The sequence below is a fragment of the Pyrus communis genome, chromosome 8 (assembly GCF_963583255.1).
Source record: "Pyrus communis chromosome 8, drPyrComm1.1, whole genome shotgun sequence".
In the NCBI taxonomy this organism is placed as follows: domain Eukaryota; kingdom Viridiplantae; phylum Streptophyta; class Magnoliopsida; order Rosales; family Rosaceae; genus Pyrus; species Pyrus communis.
In genome coordinates this window covers 20,881,160-20,907,467 of record NC_084810.1, presented here as the reverse complement: position 1 = coordinate 20,907,467, position 26,308 = coordinate 20,881,160, and the positions used below count along the sequence as shown (strand labels likewise).

Genomic DNA, 26,308 nt, shown 5'->3' with positions numbered 1-26,308 from the left:
ATTTCCTCACTCATCATGTGAGTAGTGAGTGATACATAGGCACACACGCTGATAAGGAAGATCATACAATTGCATCATCAAAATATTAGCTAGGATTAAGATGAAATTTAATGTATGATATTTTAAGGATTTGAACCGTCCAACTTTTAAGTTTTGATTTCTGTTTCTCAACCCTTAGAGCAAGCCCAGCGTTGGCTGGTGCTCGAGGGATTGTGGAGAGAACAAGGGCCCGAGGGCCAGTGGGCGGGCTCTAGCGTGGGCTAGCCCGATCGAAGGTGGAGGCCCGAGCTCCGGGCCCGTGGGGAATTGCCAGTCCGAGAGCCTGAAGGCCATGTGACGTCAGCCTGGCGTCAGGCAATATTAAATTTTTTTTGTCAGGCGCGTGCACCCCACTCGCGCGTGGGGGTGCGTTGCTAACACAAAATCAGAAGAAAAAAAAACTTTGTCAGTTACCGTTGGGAAGCCACGTGGCTTCCCACGGTCCGTTAGATCTCAACGGTTACTTAATTTGGACCGTTCGATCTCAACGGTAAAAAAAAAAAAAAAAAAAAGTCTTATTTAATATCCACCGTTCGATCTGAGATCAACGGTGGATATTAAAATGCTTTATAAATAAATAAATAAAAGAAAAAATAGTTTTAAAATTAAGAAAAGTTACCGTTGTGACACGTGGCACAATCTGGAGTGTTGGAATTCAAATTTTTTTATATCCAACGGCAGAGATTAATTAATTGAATAAAAATTTAAAAAAAATTCAAAAAAATTCAAAAAAAAATCTGAAAAATCTGAAAAAAATTGTAAAAAAAAATTGTTTTTACTTTTCTATAAATACCTTCTCATTATCATCTACCTTACACAACAATTTCATATTTTCTCAACTACTTTCAATCACATTCCTTTCTTTGTCTCAAAGTTTGAATCCATTTTTTTTCAACAAAATGACCACTGGTGCAGGTACGAATTGGTCGCTTATTGAAGATGTTGCGTTGTGTACTAGCTGGGTTGAAGTTACTCATAGTTCGCTTACGGGTAATGAGATGCAGTTGCGAGAAATGTGGAGTCTTATTCATACCAATCTTCTTGAGAAAATTGGTGGGAAAAGAACCAAAGAATTGATGTCCAGTCGTTGGAAATTACTTAGCCAATCATTTAGTACGTGGAGAGACGCCTTGGCACAAGCTAGTAGTAATATTCGAAGTGGGGAAAATTACTCGGATCAGGTAACAATATATTATTTATTTGTTACCTACATAATTTATTATTTATTGTTTGTATTATTTATTTGTTACCTACATAATTTATTATTTATTGTTTGTATTATTTAATAATCTTATCAGAAATCCATCACCAATAATTGTATTTTCAGATAATGACACGTGGCATAACAAGTACGATTAAAAAATTTATCGGAAATCCATCTCCAATAATTGTCTTTTCGGATTTTATGACAAGTGGCGTAACAACAACGATTAAAAATCTTATCCGAAATTAGAAATAAAATTATTTTGTATTATTTAATAATACTTCAGATAATGACACGTGGCGCAACGAGAACGATTAAAAATCTTATCCGATATTACAATTAAAATTATTTTGTATTATTTTATAAATAAATAAAATACTAATATTTTATTGCCTATTGCCAGGGCTATTGAAGTGTAACGGTAGAGATGCAAATTCTATTGCCAGAGCTATTTACTGTTCATTAAGGGCAGTTACTGTTCATTAGGTGGATTGAATAGTGCATTGCCTGGGGGGAGGGCTCCAACGCTGGAGTTGCTCTTATGCACTTTAACCCTATCCATGCTAGAACCGTACACATCAATATTGACTACCACTACATCTGAGAATGGATCACAAGCAAAGTCATTGACATTACTCATGTTGCATCTCAAACTAGTTGGCTGACATCCCCATCAGTCTTCCTGAATGCTTCTCCCTCGCAGGTTAAGATTTGATTGCAATTAAACTAATTAAACTGTAGGAATAATGTCAAAATTTAGCTGAAATGAACCATCCACCGATCAAAAGTGTGATTTAGCCTTGGAGAAAGGAACACTAATATTTGTGTCAATAATCCTTAAGTTTGGTTAAGGAATTGGTTTAAAAGAGCCTTGTTATTTTTCTTTTCTCAATTTCAGCCAATCTACGTACTTAGGATGCTTTTGATGATAAATTAACTTCCTGAAGGAGTTTTGATGTAAGGCTAATTGAACAAGAAAGCTAAGAGGCTGAAGATCATTGTATCCAACTTTCATAATGTTTTATGAAGCCAATTGTTCCATTTTTTACAAATCAATCCCGTGAGAGTTACATTTTTTGTCAAAACTGCACAGTTGTGAGAGAATGAAGATTTGAAGTCTTTTATGATTTTTCCTAAAAACATGAGATATATGCTTGGAAAGCTTAAGACATATAACTAAGATTTTCCTATTTTTCCAGAATTTTCTAGATGTTGGAATGACCCCAAAACTGGTGTGCAAGATAGATGATGTGTTTCTCAAGCCAAGAATGATTCTTCCCTAGTTTGGTCAATAATTGTTTAGGAATTTGTTCTATTTTAAGAGAGTTTCTATCAAACATTTTAGGGTTTTCTAGTATAAATAGGGCACTTTAAGCTCTTTCTACAAATCCCCACATCACCACGCCCCCATACGACCATAATACCATACCATCATCATACACCGCAATTCGCAAAGAAGAACTTAGGGACGTGACTAGCCATGAATTTTAGGTTTTATGTTTCTTTATTTTTATCTTTTTATGTAACTAAGTTATTTTATAAGGTTTATGATGAAGCCATATGTGAATATCTGCGAAGTAATTTTTAATTGCTATTTGATTATATGCCATGTTATATTCTTTGTGCTTATTTTATTATAGGTTCAAATATCTAATGATTGATCGCCTTTAGAAATTATACATCCATATATACTTGAATAAACCTATGATGATAAGCAATTAATTAGGTTTATTGGAACTAAGATTAAGAAGACTAGATAAACTAGTAAGCATGACCAATAAGCTAGTCCTACTTGGTTGACATGGTTCTTCTACACTTAATGAGCTTTTATATGTTTAATTGTATGCCTAATGAATAGGATATAGTTATCATGTAGAGATACACGAGTTGATGTCTGACCACATATTAATTCATACCTTAGGAGGAACAAACTTTAATATTGGCATGATAATTGGATAGTCGTTCACTTTAGGAAAAGTAAATAAGATTGTTATTGGCGAATTCATAACCTTAGACTTCATCGTTTCTCAAATTCTTCTGACACATGTTATTTTATTTACTTGTATTTTTTAGTTTTATTGTTAGTTTTAGTCTTAATCAATCCTTCACTTTAATCTATCATTTCTTTGTTTAATTAAGTTAAGTGTGATTAGTCGGTTAAATTGGTGCTAAAGTAATTTTTATGAAATTGACCTCGTATTTGTATATCTTACTACAATTAATTCGTGCACTTATAAATTTAATTGATTTTAAATTAATATATTATTTAGGTTAGTTTTAATACATATCATACACAAGTTGTACAATGTGGCTCCCATCCTCAAAACCTTCTGCCTGCCAACTTCAATAAATGCGCTGCTAGTGGTAGGCTTTGGCTGAAAGAAAACCAAGTTTTAGCCTCACTAACTAACGTACTAACTAACTAGCTTAAAAAACATTAAACTTCGGATAAGGATTGTCTGCCCTCTCACTTTCAGTGTCCTTCCGTGTCCTCTTGCTTTATGTGATCACAGTTAAACCACGTCAATATTTTATATTATTTTTTTTATAGAGATAATAAAACAAAAATGAATAGTAATATAAAATGTTGACGTGGCTTAACCGTGACCACACAAACAGAAGAGCACGGGAGGGCACCGGAAGTGGGAGGGCAGACAATCCTTGTCGTTAAACTCCACCCACATTTTGCCCCATCATATCTTACCTTGAAAAAAAAAGATGTAAACATGAAAAAAAAATGGTGATAAATATTTAATTCGACAAATTTTAAGCTCTTATAGTTTGACGAAATCGCACACCTAATTCTCTATTTTTAAAGAAATACTAACCTCTCAACATCCTCTAACACGCATCTGAATAGGCATTATGTTGAAAACAAATACACTTACAAACACTACGGCAAATGGCACCTTAATTACCTCAAATAGGAACCAAAAACTTTGAGTGTGGGGACCAAAAATGGCGGGTGAACATATGAAGTAAGATATACGAAAAGTAAAGGCAAAAAGGGTTGAAAAACAGCGGGAGAGATGATTGTTAGAGATGGGGACATGGGGGAAGCAAAATGATTAGGCATGAGTATGACAAGCAATTATGTGCCATGAGAGTGTGTGTGTACACTCACTTTTATATATATTTTAGCTTAATACCCCACGTTATCATAACATGCCAATTCTTTCCATCACATAATAATTATGTACTTAATAAAGTAGAATAGATATATATATAAGAAATGGAGATTTTCTTAAAGTGGAATTCTCCACAGACTTTCTAGCACTCACTATTTAACGTTAATTTTCGTGTCAACATTATAACATTATCCTAAAAATACGAGGTGTTAGATAGTTAATAAAGAGTCTCACTTTTAAAAGAGTCTTTAACTTAGACGAAACTAAACTCAAGAAAACAAAAATGAGAAGCTTATGTTGTACTTGTGGAACAATTATTTCGGACCATATTTAAATGTCCCTTAGGTTATAAGATTCATGCGAATTTATATTTTCTTGTAAGCTGTCTCAGATAAACAATCATTTTGACTTACATATTGAAACAAACATATTCGATTAAGTGTTGTTATCTTATTAACTTACAATTGAAAATGAAGCAAAGATACAACATGAGGCTTGGTAAATGGAACCTTAAAGTATCATAGATGACTTTGACTAAAACAAAAAATGAGCAGATATCTTAGGAGAGCATTTATTCCTTTTTAAGAAGCAAGTTACAAATAAGATTTTAGACATATTTTTAAATCACATATATATATAATAATATCATAAAAAATTTATCAACTGTGAATATGATCATATTTATGTCCAAACATAGCAAATTCAATTGTTGCTAGGTTATTATATTTACGATTTGTAAATACAATGAAATGTAATATCTGAAATTTATCTTAGTGGGTGACAAATGTCATGAATAATTGATTCAACTCATCAATAAAACTTTGTTTTTATGGTTTAAAATGTCAACTAATATCTAGAAATCTCCTTCAACAATGACCTTTTTGATATTAAGACGCTTTACCCCTTGAAAAACCTATTTTACTACCAAAAATCATGCTTACAAAAGAATGTAATTAATTGGACAAATTGGGGCTAAACACTATCTCCAAGATGAGCCACGAGCCATGCTCTCAAATTGGGACCCTTAATTATTTTTAGGTACAATTTGGATTTATTTTATCATGTCTTAAGATGCGGTGAAACCCAAGCAATCCAATTGGGGTCCCCTACTTTGCAGACGTATATATCGTTGAATTATCGTCTCAGGTAATCCCATGAGAAACAGACACATATGTTTTCCTTCGGGTTTTAATAATAAAAAGTTTGATTTCAAATAGTAATATAAATTTTACCAAATCGATCTGAATCGGATCTGCCAGGAAGGGGCCGGCAAATCAATGGATCCAAATTTGACAATGGAATGAGGAATCCAAAGCCCTAGCAAGCAAACAACGACGTTCGCACGCATGCATGCCATGCATTTCACCATGCCATGCATTCCACAACCACAAGCTGTCAACTACCGCTACCAGTTGAATTGTTGAAGATGGCCTGCAGTTGGTTGGTGGGACCCACGTGGCGAGCAAGGGATATAATGCAGCCAAGGCAGCCTTCTCTGATGCAAAATAAGCGGGATGTCTCTGCTGGTGGCTGCAATATTAATGGTGGTCATTGGCCCATGAAGCTGAGTGAAAACACCACGTCGTGGGTGGGGGCTGGGAGGGGGTCTCACTAGTTTTGGCGATGATTTATTTGATTTTTAGTTAGTGTATAATTTGGATTAATCACTTTAAACTCACTTGAAATTTACTTACCTCAAAGACAAGAAAATTCATGAATATGTGTTGCAAGGTATAGTACCTTAATTAGTTATGTCTATATACACATGTGTCGTTCCTTCGCTTTCGTATAACAATCAAATTAAATTATCAGGTCACAAGACTCTGAATGCATGACACTTAGTTGAAAGAGGATGCGTGCAAATTCTTGTTTACAACAATATTTCTATAACAAAACTGATCATATGACTACCATATATGTGTATTACAAGGGTTAATGAGGTTGTCTAAATAGAAAAAAAATTATTTATTACTATATAACTAATACTAAAGGATGGACGTTTAGAGACAATTATGTCATGATTAATTTTATGTGACTCAAAATCCTTTAGAGTTGTGATCCAAAATTTAAGACTTAAAATCTAAACTTGAATCGATTAACTAATTTGAGACTAAAACCTAAAAATTGGATATGACACATCAGGTATTTCAGCCCGGAGATGGACTCACCATATTCGAAAGGATCTGCTAGCCATTAGTTAGACTTGTTAGATCAAATGGTCCACATGCACCCACGCATGCATTACCAAACCTCTGTTGCAGTATCTCCAAAGCTCCGAAATGCCTGCATATATGGCACCAATTGTCACAATCTACTGAATCTTAGGATACTTCAAAAGGATTAGTCGATTACTATAAGATGACCTCTGCAATCTATGATTTGGTTGATCACTCATAGGCAACAGTGTAGCCAGAATTTTTTGTGAGAAAGGGCCTTTCATATATGTATTGAGAAAAATTTCGAACTCATAGCATGAGCAATCGAACTAATCTTCAAAAAATTGAAAGACCTGTTAAATTTAATAAAGAGAATAGAAAGAAGTGTATAATACAAGTAAGTGAGAGGTAGAGAGCAGGGTAACCACTAAAAAAATTGAAATTATAGGATGAAAATACAAATAAATCTGGTTCGAATCGTTCGACAAAAAAAAGTAGGCCAAAGAGGAGGGCTTCAAATAATAGTTGATTAGGTTGCTATAGAAATAAAGTCGATTTTAAAATATCATCCTTGAGTTTCACTAATCCACAAAGACAAAACAAACAAAACTGTTAGAAAATTATTAGATACGATGTCGTTCAACTCAACTTCTTCACGATGACAATTCATTTTCTTCCTCATGCCTCACGGTTCTACAACTGCAAGATTAAGGCCGTTAGAAATTTCTTACACAATGGTCAGGATGGCACGGAACCACTTTGATCCCTTAATGGCTCCACCCATGCTCATGGGCAAAACCAAAAACCAAAATAAATAATTTTATAAGTTTTAAAATTTAACTTATATATATATATATTAGAAAATTAGATTTTAATACTTAAATAAGATGAAGTATAGAAAAATGTCTTATACAAGATTAAAATTTGATTTTAGTCCCTAGACTTTTTTTTTTTGAACAAATGATATAATCTACACTAAGGGAGAAGGGAATGGGCTTAGCCTCACAATGGGCTAGCAATGGTTCAAATTCGTCTTTGACTAGAATCGAACCTAATACTTCTCACTTACAAATCTATTAAATTAAATTTACCAGCATATGTATTCAATGTCCCTCTTTGTTATTGATAATTTCCTAGTGATCATAAATTAAATTTTAAGAAAATATTATAAATTTTAATTCTCATTATGGTAAGTATCTTATATAAGAAAATATTTTCATAAAGATTTTTCAGTACACTTATATTTTTTGCATATTTTTTTATGTTCCATTAATTCATTACAATATATTTAGGAACGAATATTTTGGTACACTAGGTTAGTATAATATTTTTAGGTACAGACATTTCGGTACACTAATTTAGTTTAATATATTTAGGTACCGACATTTCGGTACACTAGTTTAGTATCATATATTTAGGTACAGAATTTTTGGTACACTTATGTTTTTGCATATTTTCTTATGTGCCACTAATTTACTACAATATACTTAGGTATAGACATTTCGGTACACTAGTTTAGTAAAATATAATTTAAATAAAATTAATGAATTAAAATATTAATGTGTATAATAGTAAATTTAAAATTTATGTAATGACATTAAATAAGATATCGATTAAATATTAAAAGAGAAATATAATATGAATTTGAATTAAGTACATATTAAAAGACTAAAATCAATATCCAATATAATACCAAGTTTTTATTAAATTTTAATCTTCTTCAAGGATTAAAGTTCAAAAACATATTCCCGATGGAAAACTCAAATGGGTAGTAATACCTGTACAACGTGCATGGTGGAGCTAATAAAACAATTGATATACACACACACGCACAAATACACACACACACACACACACACACACACACACACAAATACACACACACATACACACAGACACACACACACACATATAATATATATATACACACACACACTGAGCCTCAAACGACATACATAGAGTACAGACAGAGCCATATTAATGTAGTAATTCTTGTGGCCGGACATTTTAATAGTAACCGGCTTTCATAATAAGCATCCATCTAGAAAAAGAAATATTCTCGGGAATGTTAGGTTAGAAAAAGAAAACCCCAGAAAAAGTTCCTTTTGCATTCGAAACAAACAATCACAATACGACAAAAAAATTCTTCCTGATTTCCGTGAGAAAACGAGAGAGGCCAAGAAAATTAGACCATGCACGTTAAGATGGATCATGGAACAGAATCAACAGATCAGGGTTTGTTGGTAGTAAACCACATGCTTAGATGCATCAAAGCCCGTTGAAAAAATCAAATCAAAAGATTCTGTGTACTTGGAAAATATTATTATTTTACTCAAATTATAATACATAAATTATATTTCATTAATATTCTTTAGAAGTAGATTATATCAATTATGTTATGAATTATTATAGCGTGAAATACATACAAATCGTGTTTTCCATACCTATAAACTTTTCTTGACTTATTGAGAGAAAGTGACCCTACTCTATCCCAACATAAGAGAGAGAGAGAGAGAGAGAGAGTAGAGAGTAGAGAGGTGTATATTTGCTGCATTGGATCCTTCACCGAATTGTAGGTTTTAAAAGACTCCCAAAATTCTCTCTCGATATCCTTTCTCTCTCTCTCTCTCTCTCTCTCTTCCTCTCTTTCTGTGTGTTTGACATCTTGAGAGCTAAAATCCAAAGAAGCTGATAGAAAAGGTACATGGTTGTTTGGTGGTGATAATATTTTTAAGCAGCTATTTGATCTGTAAAATCAACTGTCTTTTAATTCAGCTTTCGAGCTCATTAATCTCTTTAGAAATCTTTGTTTTCCTGTACTTTCCCCCCTTTGTTTTGTTTCATCTTTATTCCAAATCTCATTTTCATCTTTATTCCTAATTTCATTCATTACTGAAATTAAATCTTTATGTACGCCAAGAGCTACAGCTTCTCCAAGTCAATTCCATTAATAATATCCATGGGCGGTGAGACCAAAATTAGTACTAATTCTCTCTCTCAAATGTTGGTTTCTGAGAAAAATGGTAGTGGTAACGGTCTTAATTCCATGGAATTCAATTTCTTAGTGAGACCCGCGTTGAATTTTAATAACCATGCGTGCCAAATTGCGCTTTGTGAAGACGAAGACAAAGGAGAAGATGACGGCTTACATATCTCTGAAGAGAAGCAAGAAGATAATTTCGACATGTTTGTTTCGTCGTTGAAGGTCAAACTTCCGTCAGCAGGAGAATTCTGTAGAGTCCAGCAAGAAGGTATTGGTGGTGATGGTGATGTGGAAGATGGGTTGAAGACTCCAACATCTTTGGATCACAAAATCACAGGAAGTCTGCAATGTCCACCAGCACCAAGAAAACCCAAATCACTACCACTAAAGAAGAGAAAAGCAATAATTGGCTCCAGAATTTTACTTGATCTTTCGATTAATGAGATCGAATCGTTGTTTCCTCATGTTGATGATCTTGCAGATCTTGGTAGTAAGATTATTATGAAGAAGAAAGTTAGAGTACAAGCAAGTGATGATCATATAACATCAGCTAACTGAGATCTCTATGCATGTGAAGTAATTTTTATATTTTATGTTTAAGCCAAATTTAATGGCATGTAATTCTTATCTATATCATTGTGATGATATATAGTGAATTTGTGATCATCAGTGCTAGCTCGGCACTTTTTCTTCTCCATTTTCATATATGCAGTTCAGGTTTATCGCTTGATCTCACATCATATTCTTTCCTTTTTTTGGACATTGGGAAATTTAACCCCAGATCTGAAAAATCATGCATGTGTAACTTCTGTAATTCATCAAGGATGAAGTTTTCATAGGATTCCATTATTAAGCCTCCAATAATGCTTACCTTGAATCAAGGCCTTATATTATTTTTGTACTTTGTCATGGAGGTGATCATATGATATGTCTTTACAGTACTATAGCTTGCATCTCAGTGTTCATAGAATCTCTCTCTCTCTCTCTCTCTCTCTCTCTCTCTCTCTCTCTCTCTCTCATATTTCTGTAGAAGGATGTCTCTTTCTCTATCATATTTCTGTAGAATGGATCTCTCTTTCTCTCTCATATTCCTGTAGAAGGATCTCTCTTTCTCTATCATATTTCTGTAGAATGGATCTCTCTTTCTCTCTCATATTCCTGTAGAAGGATCTCTCTTTCTCTATCATATTTCTGTAGAATGGATCTCTCTTTCTCTCTCATATTTCTGTGGAATAGATCTCTCTCTCTCTCTCTCATATTTCTGTAGAATGGATCTCTCTTTCTCTCTCTCTCTCATATTTCTGTAGAAGGATCTCTCTTTCTCTATCATATTTCTGTAAAATGGATCTCTCTTTCTCTCTCATATTTCTGTGGAATAGATCTCTCTCTCTCTCTCTCTCATATTTCTGTAGAAAGGATTGGAAGGCATTGACTTTACTTTGTCTAGCAGATGCAGACATCCTTAGCCTGAGCCTGCATTGTTTTATTACCAGTTGAGGCGGGGTGAGCAAACCCATGTGGTATATTCCTCCATAGATGACAGAGATGATCTAATAAAAGCTAGAAATAATAATCAAAGAGCTGGTAGGGTAGTACTTTATATCTCTCTCTAACTTCAAGGAGGCTTTTATTGGCCCCCACGCGCACCTTCTCTTTATCAATGAATGTTGGGGTCCCTTTTGCAGCTCTCACCATAACATTATAATAGCACTTGCATAACAAGGGTATCGTGATATTTTGTGTTAATAATATAATTAATATGTCAAATTATATCTTATATCATATAAGTTGTTCTTGTCGTGACATTATCCTTCCTTCTACTTGGCAATTAATTACTTTAATATAAATTATTGCACCATGCATCCAAAATGCAGAGAAGATATCTTCTCTGGATCTGTTCCAACAAGGCCATCAGATCAAGTGATTCGGACTTTTGAAATTTCATCCAACAACCCATCTGTTTTGACCCCTTTAAAAGATATAGTAATTTTTGACTGTTGGATGAAATTTCAAAAACCTGAATCACTTAATCCAGTGACCTTGATGGAAGAGATCCCGATAGAATCTCTTCTCAAAAATGCAATATCTCCAACCATCAATTCCATCTAACTAATTCTTCCATTTCCATCCCAAGGCCCCAAAAGGATAATGGGCAGAATGGTAGTTAGGTAGCTAGTTTTACTTTCTCTCTGTTTTTCTGTGTTTATGGTCTCATTTTTAACCGATTTTATATTGTACTGGTAACAAGGAATTAATGTTCGATCAGTATGCATCTTTTTTTACTGTGTTGGTTTTGGATCAGATTGGGTAGATATTAAATCAAAGTAGAAGGTTTATTGGAATTTGGAAATAACTGTAAACTAATCCAACTTGCTTATCGTTAATAAGGTTGAGACATGTCATCCTTGATTCTTCTTTTTTTTTTTTTCTTTTTTTTTTAAGCGACGATATAGAATTTCTTTGAACAAAAAAGGTTGAGTACAACATAAGCAAACTGGGAGAGGAGGGAGACCTCCCCTCACCAACAGTTAACAACCATTACATTCCAAAACAAGAAGATCAGCCGGGAGATCTGGCGGTTCCTCGAAACAAGAAGATCAGCCAGGAGATCCTTGATTCTTCTTAAAAGGGGAAGATTTAGAATGTACTAGTTGAGGTGATTTATGTTGAGGGTTTCCATTCTATATATTAACAGGGAATTAAACTCTGGATCTAACCAATTGTATCTTAATTTTCTCCACGTACTCTTAAGACTTCGCCTAACTCTAAGACCTAGATGTTGTTTAAATTATCTTAGTATTGTAATAGACGTTTTTGGGTATAATAATCAACATTGATCGTGTAATTAACAATGTCATTCTATAACCTCACCATTATCAAGTAACGTTGGCCTATAAATTTTGACGATTACAATATATTTTTGTTTTACAATATCATTCTGATCACTTCCTTCAGAGAGAGCTCTCTCTCTCTCTCTCTCTGATCCCTCTCTGTTGTTTTTTGTTTCCTCATATAAAATTAAAACATATCAGTCGTGCATTCATGTATAGTGAGCAGGGTTAAGGAAGTCAGTACGTACATATATCGATGTTATATTTGTTTTCTTGGAAGTTGGAAAATACAGGAACTTTCCCATGAAGACGAAGTTAACTAACTGATATTAACACAATGACATAAACATGCAAATATGTCTTCTTCTATACGACCCAGATTGACTATAAGGTGTGGGAGGAGGTACCTGAATATATATATACTAGTAGAAATTGAAAGCTTTAGTTAGCTAGCTACCACTACATGTCAAATTTCATAGTCGGTCGACTGTTTCTTTCCTGCACATGACACAGCACTAACATGCATGCAGTGGCCCCAATTGCAATATGATGCCATAAACGTGATAAAATGCCTGTTAGCTTGGCTAGGCAGTAAGGCCAAACGATAAATGCAGTGTGAATGACACAATGATTGGAGAACCCTCTAGAAAATAAAAAAAACACGCACCATTTTTCTCCCTTCACACATCTTTGTTTTATTTTGGTCGTCATTGTCTTTGTTTGATTTTCAATTCGATGACAAAAAAAAAAGTGTGTAGAAGGAGAAATAGAATGTGTGGTTATTATTCCTCATGAAATTATACATGATATTAATTAATGGATAATACATGCATCCATCTTATGAGGTGCAAACCTGATCCAACTCGTGCTATTAACATATTCTCACTATACAAATTTCATAATCGAAATCGTTCTTTTTCTTGATCATTCCCAAAAAATCACTTTTACAGAATTCATTTAAATCAGAGATTGTTTAGTCAGTTACATATATGTATCAAATAAATGGATTCACAACTCATCTTGAATATTTATTTTCCTTGATTACAAGGACAATACGAAGGAAATACTAAAACAGAATCGTCTTTATCATCAACTAGTTAAGTCAATGTTGAGCGCTTTGAGATGGTTTGGAGTATAACATAGAAATAATTACAAGAAGATTCTGATTGCAGAGCGAAGACAACCCCAATATTGTTAATAATGGATTAATATGTGTTCAGACTGAACTAAAAATAATTCAAAGACATTAAGTATTACTCTCTCTCTCTCTCACACAAGAAGAAAGCTTCTCCCCGAGCACAATCCATTGCCGTTTTCGGGCCAAGCTTCACTATTATCTTTGTCGCAGCAAGATTTAGCTCCTAGCTAGTATCTGTTTGACAATTCTAATGGCTGTGTAAGGTAGATTGACTTAATGGTTGTCACAGGTCCCAGCAAGAAATTGTCCGCCTAGGACCAAACTCGCATAAAGCTTGATGAATATATGGGAGTTCCAACCCTAAATGTGTCTTACTAGCTGCATGTATCAAGTATTCACCTTTCCTAACCACACGGTATGGTGCGATTGGCAAATTGCCATCTTTAGTTGGTGGATTCCTGGTGCCTTACTGGCAGGGGTTCCAAACCAGCTGAAAGCACTTTATGGCCAGAGGCAAGACGAATCATGAGTGGAGATCAGTTCCACCCTTCGTGTGTGGGGACACTTCGTGGTCTTCGCAAAAAAAAAAAAAAAAAAAAAAAAAAAAAAAGAAAGAAAAAAATAAAAAGGGTATTCACCTTTCCTCACACAAATGATGTGGGAGAATCACAAATGGTCTCAACAATCAACCCAGGTCTTTTTCCATGTTTTACCCTCATTGATTTTAGTTCTACTTATTAAAACTTCAAAGCCCAAACCTTATCCGCAATTGGGCTCAACTTCTGTTCCATTAACAACTAAAATTGGGCTTGGGTTGTATGGCCTTAGATGAATGAAACCCTTGAAGGAAAGATGAGAATTGAGAGGCAATTTAAGAGTTTTGTTAATCTGCACATTTTATTCACGTGTTAATCTTTGAGATTTAATTAAATCTCAACGATTACTTGTGAAAAAAAATATATGGAAAAGAATTCTTAGGCAATTCAATATTTTGCAATAATAAAAATTTAAAACATAATAATAATAATAAATCTGTTGCAGTCATATTTAGAATAGGAATGTAATTATGTAAATCTTAGGAGATACGGGAAAGTATCTTATATTCCTATTAGGACTAGATTACCTATTAAATATTGTAATCCTAAAGGGAAAGGTTTTTACTTATCATACTATTATAAATAAAGGCACAATGGTATGAATCATACACACCTCACAATTAAATCAATCTCTCTTCTCTCTTATTGTGGCTGGCTCCCATCTCTCTCTCTAAACCCTAGATCGTTCAATCAAATATGCCTACAACACGTTATCAGCACGCTCTTACCAGAAGCTAAGGAATTGATGCATCGTAGAAAGAGGCTATCATCCACCAAATTCAAAGGCTTATTCGTTTTCTGCTAATCAGCTACGCTTAAAATAAAATAAGATATTTAAAATGTTCACGAAGTATGAAAACATTCCCCATGATACAAGAACCCCTCTATATTTATATTTTCCTTTCGATATATATATATATATATATATATATATATATATATATATATATGGTATATGTTTATATATTTGTCAATATATATATATATTTGTTTCATGCATCGCACAATTAAATTGTTATGTGGAATTTGTGAGTCAAACTATACAAAATAAATTAGAAGCATATTTAGGGTTTTTCCTAAACCCTAAGGGAATTTTGAAAAAAAAAAAAAATGGATTGGACATGGTGTGGCATACCACCGCACCATCACTATGGAAGCAGCCACCAGGCCTCGGCCTGGCACTCACCTCGGCAGAACCTAAAGTCCCATGCCTATCCTGCTGCATTGGCTCGCAGCCATGACACCAGCTTTTTTTAGGCTAGGCCTTCACTCGAACCCACATGCCTACCCATAAGGTTGGGTTTTTGTCCTCCCGTGCATCACCCACAAAGCCAGCTCCTGCTGGGCCTTGTCTTGTGCACCCTCCTTTAGCCTAAATGAAAACCCATATACGGTTGGGGGATTTCTTCCACCTCGTGGCCTGCAGCCATGACCCGAGGTCCTTTTTTTTGGGCCTTGCCGCATACTTAAGGCACCCAACCCTTGCCTCTTACCCACGACACCAAGCCCAAATTATTTTGGGGCTATATTTTCGATCCAATAATATTATTTTAATATTATCTAGCTTCTACAATCGACCCCGTATGACCCGATTTATTGAATTAATTAAAAGTGATATGCAGTCCATTAATCTGATAATGAATCCAAAATTATTGACCCGAATATCACTTTTGGACATTAACAATTCAATAATTTATTTTTATACTTTGAACCGTCACATACTTTCACAGTAATGAAGCTCTCGCACTTGAGTTCCCGAAGAACCTCAAATCCACTATATTCAAATTAGTATATTGCATTATGTGTTTCTTGCAGGAACCTCTCATTATGAACTAATTGTTCATAAAACTAAATTAAACTTGTAGTTTCAAATTTAGTGCCTTTGAAACCCAAAGTTTTCGTTCAAAACATACCACATAAAACTTGTAGTTTTCATGCATAAATTAAACCAATACATGTCAATAGAACCTGTATGTTCTACGATATATGTCTATGGCTTACCATATGACTACTCACGTTTTTCCCCCTGTTTTAGGGACATGTCGAACTTGAACAAGCTCGATTTCTCCTCTCTAGAAGTCTCAGGAAGAAACTATCTAAAATGGGTTCAAGACATGAAGCTCCATTTAACTGCAAAGAGCATTAGAGCCACCATCGAGACACCTATCGCCGACAAACCTATTGATGAAGCTCAGAAGGCTACTGCAATGATCTTTATTCGAAGACACATCCATGATGCATTGCAGACTGAGTATCTCACTAAGGAGGACCCACACACCTTCTGGCTTGCTCTGGCTAACCGTTTCGATCACCAAAAAGATATATACTTGGCTAAAGCAAGACACGACTGGCAGCATCTTTGCTTCCAGGACTTTAAGTCTGTGAATGAATACAACTCTGAAGTTTGTAGAATCTGTTCTTTGTTGAAATTCTGCAAAGTGGAACTAATCGAATCAGATCTCCTTGAGAAGACCTTTCGACCTTCTATGCCACTAATATTGTCCTGCAGCAACAATATAGGGCACAGAAATTCACCAAGTTTTCAGATTTGATCTTTGTTTTACTTCTCGCTGAAAAGCAGAACCAGCTTCTAATGAAGAATCATTAAGCTTGACCATTGGCTCGAACGTCGCGCCTGAAGCGCATGTGACCTATTATAGCATCCATCAACGACGAAATAATCGTCGTGGCTGTGGCAATAGGCAAAAAGTCCAACCATAGGCCCAAAGTCAACATAGTGCCGCACCTAAGGGAAAAAATGTGACCCAGCAGCGTCCACCACTTGACCCTAAGGCCCCAAACTTCAAGAACAAGGGAAAAGTTCCAGTTCAGCCCGCTTCTACTGAACTAGACATGTGTTATTGCTGTGGATCAAGGGATCATTGGTCACGTGTATACCGAGCTTCCTCTGAGGCTATTGCCAAGTATCATTCTTGTTGTGAGTCTAACTTTGCATATGTGGATCATCCGGAATATGCAACTACATCAATGGAGATATCAGATTTTCAGGAGGCGTCAACACCTACAGATGAATAAATTAGACATGTTTTTAGGGTGTTTACCCCTACTAGCCGAACCCACTAGGAGTGGCTGGCCCTACCCCCTATTTTGCTAGGTTTATGGTTTAATTTTGAACAATTTTCCTAAGTATTTGGAATAATTTGTTTGGTTTTAGTTTGTTTTGAATTATGAATTGTTATTTGAATGGATATTATTCTCTCGAATTGCTTAATTGAATGAATGGACTTATATCTATGCATGTGACCAATTCAATCAATTTATTTCTAGGTATGTCTAGTGGGGAAGTTAGTTGCCTAGCAGATAGTGCAACCAAGCACACCATCTTGCGTGAAAAACACTATTTTACTAACTTTATACCTAAGAAAGCTCATCTGACAACTCTCTCACGCTCATCCAACCTGATTGAAGGATACGGAAAAACACGTATCATGTTGTCCAATGGTACAATTCTGACCATTAAGGAGGCATTATATTCTCCACATTTTGGAAGAACGTTGCTAAGTTTTAGAGATATTCGAGATAATCAATATCATCTTAAAACCACTGAAGATCATGGTTCTGAATTCTTTGTATCACTTCATATGAATATGGCCAGAAGCATATTCACGAGAAGTTGAAACGCTTGCCGAGTGGGTTGTACATCATAACCATTCGCGGCATAGAAATCCACAGTGTGGCCGGCCCTATGCCTGAGTTTCAGGACACTTTGTTGCTTTGGCATGACCGTTTGGAACATCCTAGATGTGACATGATGCGCCATATCCTTAAATCTTCACACGGGCATAAGTTACATCCTTATGTTGGACTCTCGCCATGCAAAGCATGTTCTTTAGGGAAGTTGAATACTCAACCCTAATAATACAAAAATTATTCACGACCCCCCTAAATTTCTTCAAAGGATTTAAGAGGACATTTGTGGACCTATCTAACCAACCTGCGGACCATTTAGATACTTCATGGTGTTGGTTGATGCATCGACACGATGGTCACATGTTTTCTTGTTGTTCATACGCAATGTCGTGTTTTCTAAACTCATAGCTCAAATCATTAAGCTAAAGGCTCACCACCCTGATTATTGCATGTCAGTAGGGATTGATGTGGAACATCATGTGCCCCATGTTCACACCCAAAACGGCCTGGCAGAAGCCTTCATAAAGCGCCTTCAATTGATAGCTCAGACTTTGGTTATGAGAACCAAACTGCCGGTGTCTGCCTGGGGCTATGCAATATTGCACGTAGCTATGTTGGTCCGCCTAAGGCCCACCGCTACCCAACCACATTCACCGTTATAATTGGACACTGGATACGAGTATGACGCTTCAGATGAAACCCAACTAGTAACCCTAGTTTGAATTTGACCATCGCTCACTCATTTGTTCCAATGCATGAGGTTATTCTAGATTACGATGATGTTTCAGATGAAACATACCAGCCTCTTGAGAATCGTGATATTTCGATCCTTTACATAATATTGGATGAGGTTTGGAATAGGAATGAGATGATCATCGATGATGTATTCTCGTACTCAGTAGCTGCTGACATCATACTTAGCGAGACATTGAACCACGTTCCGTCGATGAATGTCGATGTATAACTGATTGGTTAAACTGGAAACAAGCAATCCAGGTCCAACTCGATTCGTTCGCGAAACATAAGGTACTTGGACCTATAGTTCCTACACCACCACGCGTGAAGCCTATTGGCTACAAGTGGGTTTTCGTGAGGAAGTGTAATGAGAAGAATGAAATAGTGCGATAGAAAGCACGCATCGTAGCACAAGGCTTCTCTCAGCACCCTGGGATTGATTATGAGGAGACGTATTCCCCCCTAATGGACGTTATAACGTTCCACTACCTAATTAGTTCGGTAGTTTCCAAAAAAAAACTAAATATGCAACTTATGAACGTGGTAACCACGCATCTCTATAGGGATCTAAATGCGGAAATAAACATGAAAGTTCCAGAATGACTTCCATTGATTGGCTTAAATAATTCTAGACCACGGAACACTCTCTTAATTAGGTCAAGGAGGTTACTCTACGGATTGAAACAATCTGGGCGGATGTGGTATAACCATCTGAGTTAATATTTGACAAGTCAGGGTTATGTGAACAACGAATTATGTCAATGCGTGTTCATAAAGAAGTCACATTCCAGATTTGCAATCGTTGCAGTTTATGTCGATGACATGAATCTCATTGGGACTCCCATAGAGCTTGAGGAAATTGCTACACACTTGAAATCGGAATTTAAGATGAAGGATCTTGGGAAAACTTAATATTGCCTTAGGCTGGAGATTGAGCATTGTTCGGATGGAATCCTAGTACATCAATCGAACTACACCCAAAATGTGTTGTGTCATTTAAATGAGGATAAAACGAAACCTTCAAGTACATCCATGATCGTTCAGACTCTAGATGCTCAACGAGATCCCTTCCGTCCAAAGGAGGATGAGGAAGAGATTTTGGAACCCGAAGTTCCTTACCTAAATGCCATTGGAGCTTTATTGTACTTGGCTCAGTGCACTAAACTTAACATCTCCTTCGTTGTGAATCTATTGGCTAGATACAGTAATGCGCCCACACGCAGGCACTGGAATGGTGTTAAGGACATTTTCCGCTACCTCAAAGGTACAACAGATTTGGGCTTGTCCTACAACCGTGAATCTCCAAATGTTGCCGCCTTTTATGGTACTCGAATTGATTCTCGCCTTGTTGGTTACTCATATGCTGGATATATGTCTGATCCACATAGAGCACATTCTCAAATAGGTTATGTCTTTACTGTTGGAGACACCGCTATATCTTGGAGGTTTACCTAGCAAACGCTAGTTGCAACTTCGTCTAACCATGTTGAGATTCTCGCCCTACATGAAGCATCGCGTGAGTGTTTTTGGCTGAGAGAAGTTATGGGACACATTCGAAGCACTAGTGGTCTTACATCAGTCGTTGACCTTAGTACGACGATCGTTGAAGACAATGCAGCATGTATTGAGCAGCTGAAGAAGGGATACATCAAGGGAGACAACACCAAACACATAGCGCCGAAGTTCCTTTACTTACACCAGCAACAACAGCATTAAAACATTGAAGTCAAGCAAATCCATTCCTAGGACAACCTGGCTGATCTATTCACCAAGTCGTTGCCCAAGTATACTTTTCATAAGCTTGTCCAAGGAATTGGTATGCATAAATTATCTAAGTTGAATCGCTTGTAGTTCTCTTATTTAGAAGTTATGTCTAACTTAGGGGGAGTATCTAGAAGCATACTCACATGATCTTAATGTACTCTTTTTCCTACGATTAGGAGCATTTTTCCCACTGGGTTTTTGCTACCTAACGAGGTTTTAATGAGGCACCCATCCTAGGATAATCATGCTCCGTTGAGTTCTTTACCTTCGTCCAGTTTGACATTTGTTTAAAGACATTATGCATACTTCTCACTTTTCTCATTAGTCTATGGGTTTTCCACATGCCTTGGGTTTTACCATAGCGAGGTTTTGTGAGTTTTACTACAAATGCATACTTCACTTAAATTTGAGACTCGCGATCACACGTTGTGCCGATGACTTCATCAACTATTCTACCTTATCTGTTGAAGATTTGATGCCATGGTTTGTTGAGTATTTACACACTCAAGGGGGAGTGTTGCAGTCATAGTTAGAATAGGAATGTGATTGTGTAAATCCTAGGAGATATGGGAAAGTATCTTATATTCCTATTAGGACTAGATTACCTATTAAATGTTGTAATCCTAAAGGGAAAGATTTTTACCTATCCTACTACTATAAATAAAGGTACAATGGGGTGAATCATACACACCTCACAATTAAATCAATCTCTCTTCTCTCTTATTGTGGCCAGCTCCCCTCTTTCTCTCTCTAAACCCTAGATCGTTTAATCAAATAGGCCTACAACAAAATCTTAGTTTATATGAAAAATTAAGAAATGTGTGTAAGTTCATATCATAGTTCAAAATTTTTTTCCTTAAAAAATATACTTGTCTTAGTTAGTTGTAGTTCTCACTTTTAGGATGAAGGAAAACTAAACAGGTGTTCCAACTCTTTTTAAAAAGCCTTGTCCAGTAAATCACCCGCACTTTACACGAGAAATCAAGTGTCATATTGTGATTATGCTCCTATTAATGATATAACAAATATAGGTTAATGTCACAAAAACTACTGAAAACAAAAGTTACGTGTTGTACCATTCCATGTATGATATAAGTCGACGACAATTTTGATATATTTCACCTCTATGGTATATTAATAGAAATCAAGGATACATGTTATAATTGAGTAAAACAGTAACACCATGCAACTATTTTTTGGGTTCTACACACTTATTTTTATTTTTCATACACCCTGTTAATTTTCAGTTGTTGGACCAGATGAATTGAAGAAGATCAATGATAAAGAAATTAACAAAATTATGTAAAAAGTAAAAATTAATATGTAAATAACACTGTTTTTTTGTGAATTCGCTAAAAATTACTTTTAACAAAAGGGCGCCGTGGAGCAAAGCAAGAAGTCATTTACTTCCTCCAGGTCATATTGTTGTGGGCCCTGTTGGGAAAATATTGGGCTTAGTCTCACGACAAAAGGCGTTGTGGACCAAAAGAAAAGGACTACTCATTGGCAGTGTGACTACTTAATATTGCCATCCAATGATCCAACAAAACAAAAGTGTCTTCCTTTTTCCAAATTAATTTAATACCCTCTATTTGATCTCTACAATCTTAATGATGAGAAATTATTTTATGACCAACTACAATGCATTATTTCATCTAATTATACACTGAACTTTGAAAGCTTGCATGGCTACAATAAAAAAAATCTGAATCTTGAAAAACGAACTACTACTATTTGTAAGTGAAAAGTATCAGATTCAAACTCAATGGGTTGTGCTTGGGTTTACCATTCTCATCCATGTCGTGTTCGTGTGTTTTCTTTGCAAAGACTCTAAAGAAGATTTTGTTATTGTTTATAGGTTTGTTGCCCATTAGCAAATGTGTAATTTTCAACTGTTGATGAATATGCAACGTACCATATAAACAGTTAAAATTCATCTGATTGAGCGTAAGCGACTGCATTTAGCATTACATAATGCGCCTGCGTTACAAGTTTGTACAAGCAATTGATAGAGTTGGGTAATGGAACTGTTTATAGTATAAATATCTATACTTGTAGGGGAAGGGTGATATCGATGTATAATTTCCAGAGGGCAGCTTCTGAACCATTTTTTGGAATTGTGCTCTTGTTTTTAATTTTTCTTGGGTACGAAATGATTCTGTTTCCTCTTTCCAGTCAAACACTCAACAGGAGTCAGGACCCAAGAAAAGCAAACAAACAGTGCTCACAAATGATTAGTCCACTCTCTCTCTCTCTCTCTCTCTCTACATTCCAGGTGTTGTTCTTAATCTTCTGTACATAGAACTGACCTCTATATAGGGTTACCCAATATTACCACCCCAACAAGAATTCACCTCAGAAAAAGCAAAGCTGCAATGCAAATTTAAGGAAATGACACTTCCATTTACCTGAGGAGGTGACACAGTTCCTTTGGCCTTTGCAGACAAATGGCTCAGCAACAACAGCAGGTACTCCCTTGTCTCCTCTCTCTCTTCCTCCTTGGATTTTCCCCTCTGAGCTCAAAACCCACCTCTCATTTCTCTCTCTCTAGATTTCTATGGTGGGTCTGATTTATTTCTTGTTTTTTTCCTATAATTTTCTGGGTTTGTGGGTCTACTTTTTTCTTGCCACATTGTTCAGTCATGTTAATTTTTTGTCATTATTTGTTGGAGGCTTATGAATAATTGATAATATTGGGATGATATGACTGGTGGATGGCAGGAAGGGTGGCCACTGGGACTGCAGCCATTGCATGTGAGAGTTGGGCTGGCTGCTTCAAACCATGAATTTTCTGGGTCGGTTTCTTTTAACACTTTACTCACTGGTTCTCCAACTTCCTCCACAGATTCCTCATCAGATCTGGACACAGAGGTCAGTGATATATTACAGACTAGTTTTGTCTTCGATGGGCTTTGTTGGAATTTTCTAGTCATACATATGACATGTGTGTATCTGTCTGTATATTATATGTGTATGTATTTGGTTTAGAAGTGATTGGTATATACTTCGGGTTGTGAAAAATTTTGGACTCGAAATTTAGAGGTTCCTACGCTTTCACTGTAGTTTTGTAGATGATACTGACACTGTGGACCTAATTTTACATTTGTTACTGTTACTAATTAACAATATGTGTTGCTAACTGACATCATGTGTTGGTAACTTGCTGTTGCCTGATCTTAATATGAAATATGAAGAAAATATTTGAAGGAGGTCTGCGATCTGTAATCGTGTTTTCCATAATCTTCGACAGTGTTTAAGTGTTTTTGTACATTTTCTATGATTGTTAATTCAGAATGTGCTTGGTTGGTTGCAGTCCACAGGGTCTTTTTTCCATGATAGGAGCATTACGCTCGGGAGCCTTATAGGAATCAATAACATCCTAGAGCTCTCAAGAAGATCTCTAAGAGGAAGAAAAACCGATCATCAGGCCGGCAAGGACAGGAAGACGAACAACAACAACAACAACAACAACAACACCAAATTCAGACTCTGTTTTCTCTCTTTATGCTCCAAAGACAGTACAGATGATGAGAACGTGCGCAATCATCCGCCATCTCTCGGCCACTTTCTTGCGGCTGAGAGACAAGCGGCCAATGAAAACTACAGAACAAACCCTCCAATTTACGGACCAGACGACGAGCTTGCCCTAGCTGAGCATCATCAGCCTGCTAGAGAATCAAATAACTCACTCTTTGTTGATGGTCAAGTTGCTCCTCCCCAATCTAGTCCACGGTTTGGTTCAGATCATGTCGACCAAAGAAAATCAATGCTGTTTTCATGCATGTGTTGACAACTCTCTCATTGACCTAGCATTATGCGAATGTCTCAGTTTCTTTTGCTTTCGTTTTTCGGGGTCTCATTCAGAATTTCATGTTATTGGAAGAAATAAAGAGGTCAATTGACAATTCCATTGCATCCGAGCTCGAATTATGGAAGAAGGAGAAGAAGGAACCGAGAAGAAAGTATCGGCAACAACCAAGTTCTATTATTGGGTGCTCATATCGATCTATCATGTTGCCTATGCATCAATCGTTGGATATACCTTGTATGGTAACTACCCTAGCTTCACCGTATCTTTTATTTCATTTCTTCGGGAACAATCACAAACATTTTTTTTAGTATGGAGAAGAAAATGCATGAAATCTGTATCTGTCTCACCTTTATGGAGCAAATTAAGCTATTTTTCACGCCAGTTGGCTAGTGTTTTGGATTGATTAATCTCATTTAATGATAAGTAAGTTACAAAAGCAAATGTTCATCATTTCAATTTATGTTCCAAAGTATGATTACAAAGACTTATGGGGCCGAACCGTGATGGTATCCTAGGTACTATGTCCTATCAATTGACTAAAATGGCTGGGAAATATCTAGGGGAACAGGAAAATTTGTGTCTACTACTGTTCAACATTTCCTAAATTTAACCCCAAATAGGATTTTTCCTAGAACTTACAAGAAAATTGTTATTAGTATTTCGAAAAATTTATTATTTCTTCGATTCAGTGTCTAATGCTTAACTAATTGTTGCAACACGCCACTTAATACTACAGTCTAGTAGTATTCCTCTTCACTTGTAAGTAAAAGGTCTTAGGTTCAATTCTTACCGAATGCGAATTTGAATTATATTATTGCCAGCTCATTGTGAGGCTAAACCCACACCCTCTTCTTTAGTGTAGATAATATCTTTTGTTTAAAACAATTGTGGCAACACACATTCTAAGCCCAATAACATAACGACAAGTATACACACAAAGTCCAAAACGTAACGACAAGTATACACACAAAGTCCAAACCAACAATAAGTTTGGAGCCTGCGGCATTTAAAGACATTAAGGCCTAAATATAAAGGAAAATTAATAAAAAAAAATACTTGAAAACTTTGAGTTTTAAAGATAGGGACAAAATAAAGGGTAAAGTGAATAGTACCATGATTGACTTTTTAGTGTAAAAATGTGATTTTTCGTTAAAAGTGAACAGTACCGAGAGCAAAGTTCCCTAAATATAAAGATTCGTCTTGATCTACACCCAATAATGTAATGAAACATATACACAAAATGTTGAAATATAGGACGAAATGTTTGATAATGTTGTGAACTTAAAATGTATTAATAAATAAATTCACGTGTTATAACAAAAGTGAATTCCGTTATACTTACAAACTTGTTTGCAAGGAGAAGTGGAACCTATGAAGTAGCAAGCAAGTCAGTAGCAATGTTTCCATCAGATGAGACTTATGGCTAGTTTGGAGTTGCTGTGTTTTTTTTTTCAAAACTGCTTCAGCTATGGTTTGAAAATAAACAGCTGTGAAAAAGAAGAAGTAAGTGTCTGGTAAAAAATATAGCGCTAAAAGTGCTTTTAGCCCAAAAAAAAAAAAAAAAAAAAAAAAAAAAAAAGAAATGGTGGTAGGCTTGTCAATATGAAAGTTTCATTAATTGGTGTTGTTCACGTGCCTTAAATGAAAAACGTTTTTTTTTTTTTTTTTTTGAGAAGCATGTGCAGACCTGCTTCTTCTGCTTTCTGCTGTTTTTGACTCATAATTTAAAAAAAAAAAAAAAAAATATTTATCTACCAAACACAATTAAGGCCCCAACTTTTTTAAAAGCTGCTTTCAAAAAAATTTAAGCAATCCTAAACCAATTCTTACAAGAAATTTTTCATTGTGATAGGAATACGGGTGGTACACCATGTGTTTTTATAGAAGTGGTGAGGGATTTTATTTTTTAAGTTATCAATTTTTTAATACACATATCCCACAATTTATATAATAACACGTAATGTATCACTCCTTGTACCTATCATACCGAAAAAACTTTTAACTCTTACAGTGTCCAAAAGTCCATACATGCATAATTTTAATGAACATCATTTGCTGACAGAAATAAAATGGATAAAAAAAACCAGCCGAACGGGCCCACATCCATCCGATATTTGGTAGATTTCCAAATTAATCATATCAAGCAAAAGGCTGGGCCAACTGAAATCCAGGGCCCACATAGTTTAAGTGGGCCTGCTTATTTCTTGTCTTTTCACATAGTCACAGGCCGAACGTCTTTCTCTTAGTCAACATCTTGGCAGGTAATGTTTCA

The 26,308-nt window shown here is 35.6% G+C and overlaps 3 protein-coding genes across 3 annotated transcripts; all 3 read left to right on the top strand.

The window, feature by feature from the left end:
* Positions 1-8,731: 8,731 nt before the first annotated feature.
* On the top strand, positions 8,732-10,285 carry LOC137743113 (uncharacterized). The gene is made up of 3 exons (XM_068483019.1): positions 8,732-8,770; positions 9,104-9,178; positions 9,448-10,285. The coding sequence occupies exons 1-3, from the start codon at positions 8,732-8,734 to the stop codon at positions 10,066-10,068; spliced, it is 735 nt and encodes a 244-aa protein (XP_068339120.1). The 3' UTR covers positions 10,069-10,285.
* Positions 10,286-19,493: 9,208 nt separating this feature from the next.
* On the top strand, positions 19,494-19,916 carry LOC137743112 (secreted RxLR effector protein 161-like). The gene has a single exon (XM_068483018.1). The coding sequence runs from the start codon at positions 19,494-19,496 to the stop codon at positions 19,914-19,916; it is 423 nt and encodes a 140-aa protein (XP_068339119.1).
* A 2,641-nt stretch (positions 19,917-22,557) lies between these two features.
* On the top strand, positions 22,558-24,459 carry LOC137741374 (uncharacterized protein At3g17950-like). The gene is made up of 3 exons (XM_068481092.1): positions 22,558-22,693; positions 22,947-23,096; positions 23,539-24,459. Exons 1-3 carry the CDS (start codon positions 22,673-22,675, stop codon positions 24,013-24,015), a joined length of 648 nt encoding a protein of 215 aa, XP_068337193.1. The 5' UTR covers positions 22,558-22,672; the 3' UTR covers positions 24,016-24,459.
* Positions 24,460-26,308: the final 1,849 nt, after the last annotated feature.

Bases quoted from the DNA above. Each gene is read 5' to 3' on its own strand.
- LOC137741374 (XM_068481092.1), top strand. From the start codon at position 22,673: ATGGCTCAGCAACAACAGCAG. The intron at 22,694-22,946 runs GTACTCCCTTGT...GGTGGATGGCAG, and splicing joins TGGCTCAGCAACAACAGCAG to GAAGGGTGGCCACTGGGACT. The intron at 23,097-23,538 runs GTCAGTGATATA...GGTTGGTTGCAG, and splicing joins CATCAGATCTGGACACAGAG to TCCACAGGGTCTTTTTTCCA.
- LOC137743113 (XM_068483019.1), top strand. From the start codon at position 8,732: ATGGATCATGGAACAGAATCAACAGATCAGGGTTTGTTG. The intron at 8,771-9,103 runs GTAGTAAACCAC...ACCGAATTGTAG, and splicing joins CAACAGATCAGGGTTTGTTG to GTTTTAAAAGACTCCCAAAA. The intron at 9,179-9,447 runs GTGTGTTTGACA...ATGTACGCCAAG, and splicing joins CTCTCTCTTCCTCTCTTTCT to AGCTACAGCTTCTCCAAGTC.
- LOC137743112 (XM_068483018.1), top strand. From the start codon at position 19,494: ATGATCGTTCAGACTCTAGATGCTCAACGAGATCCCTTCCGTCCAAAG.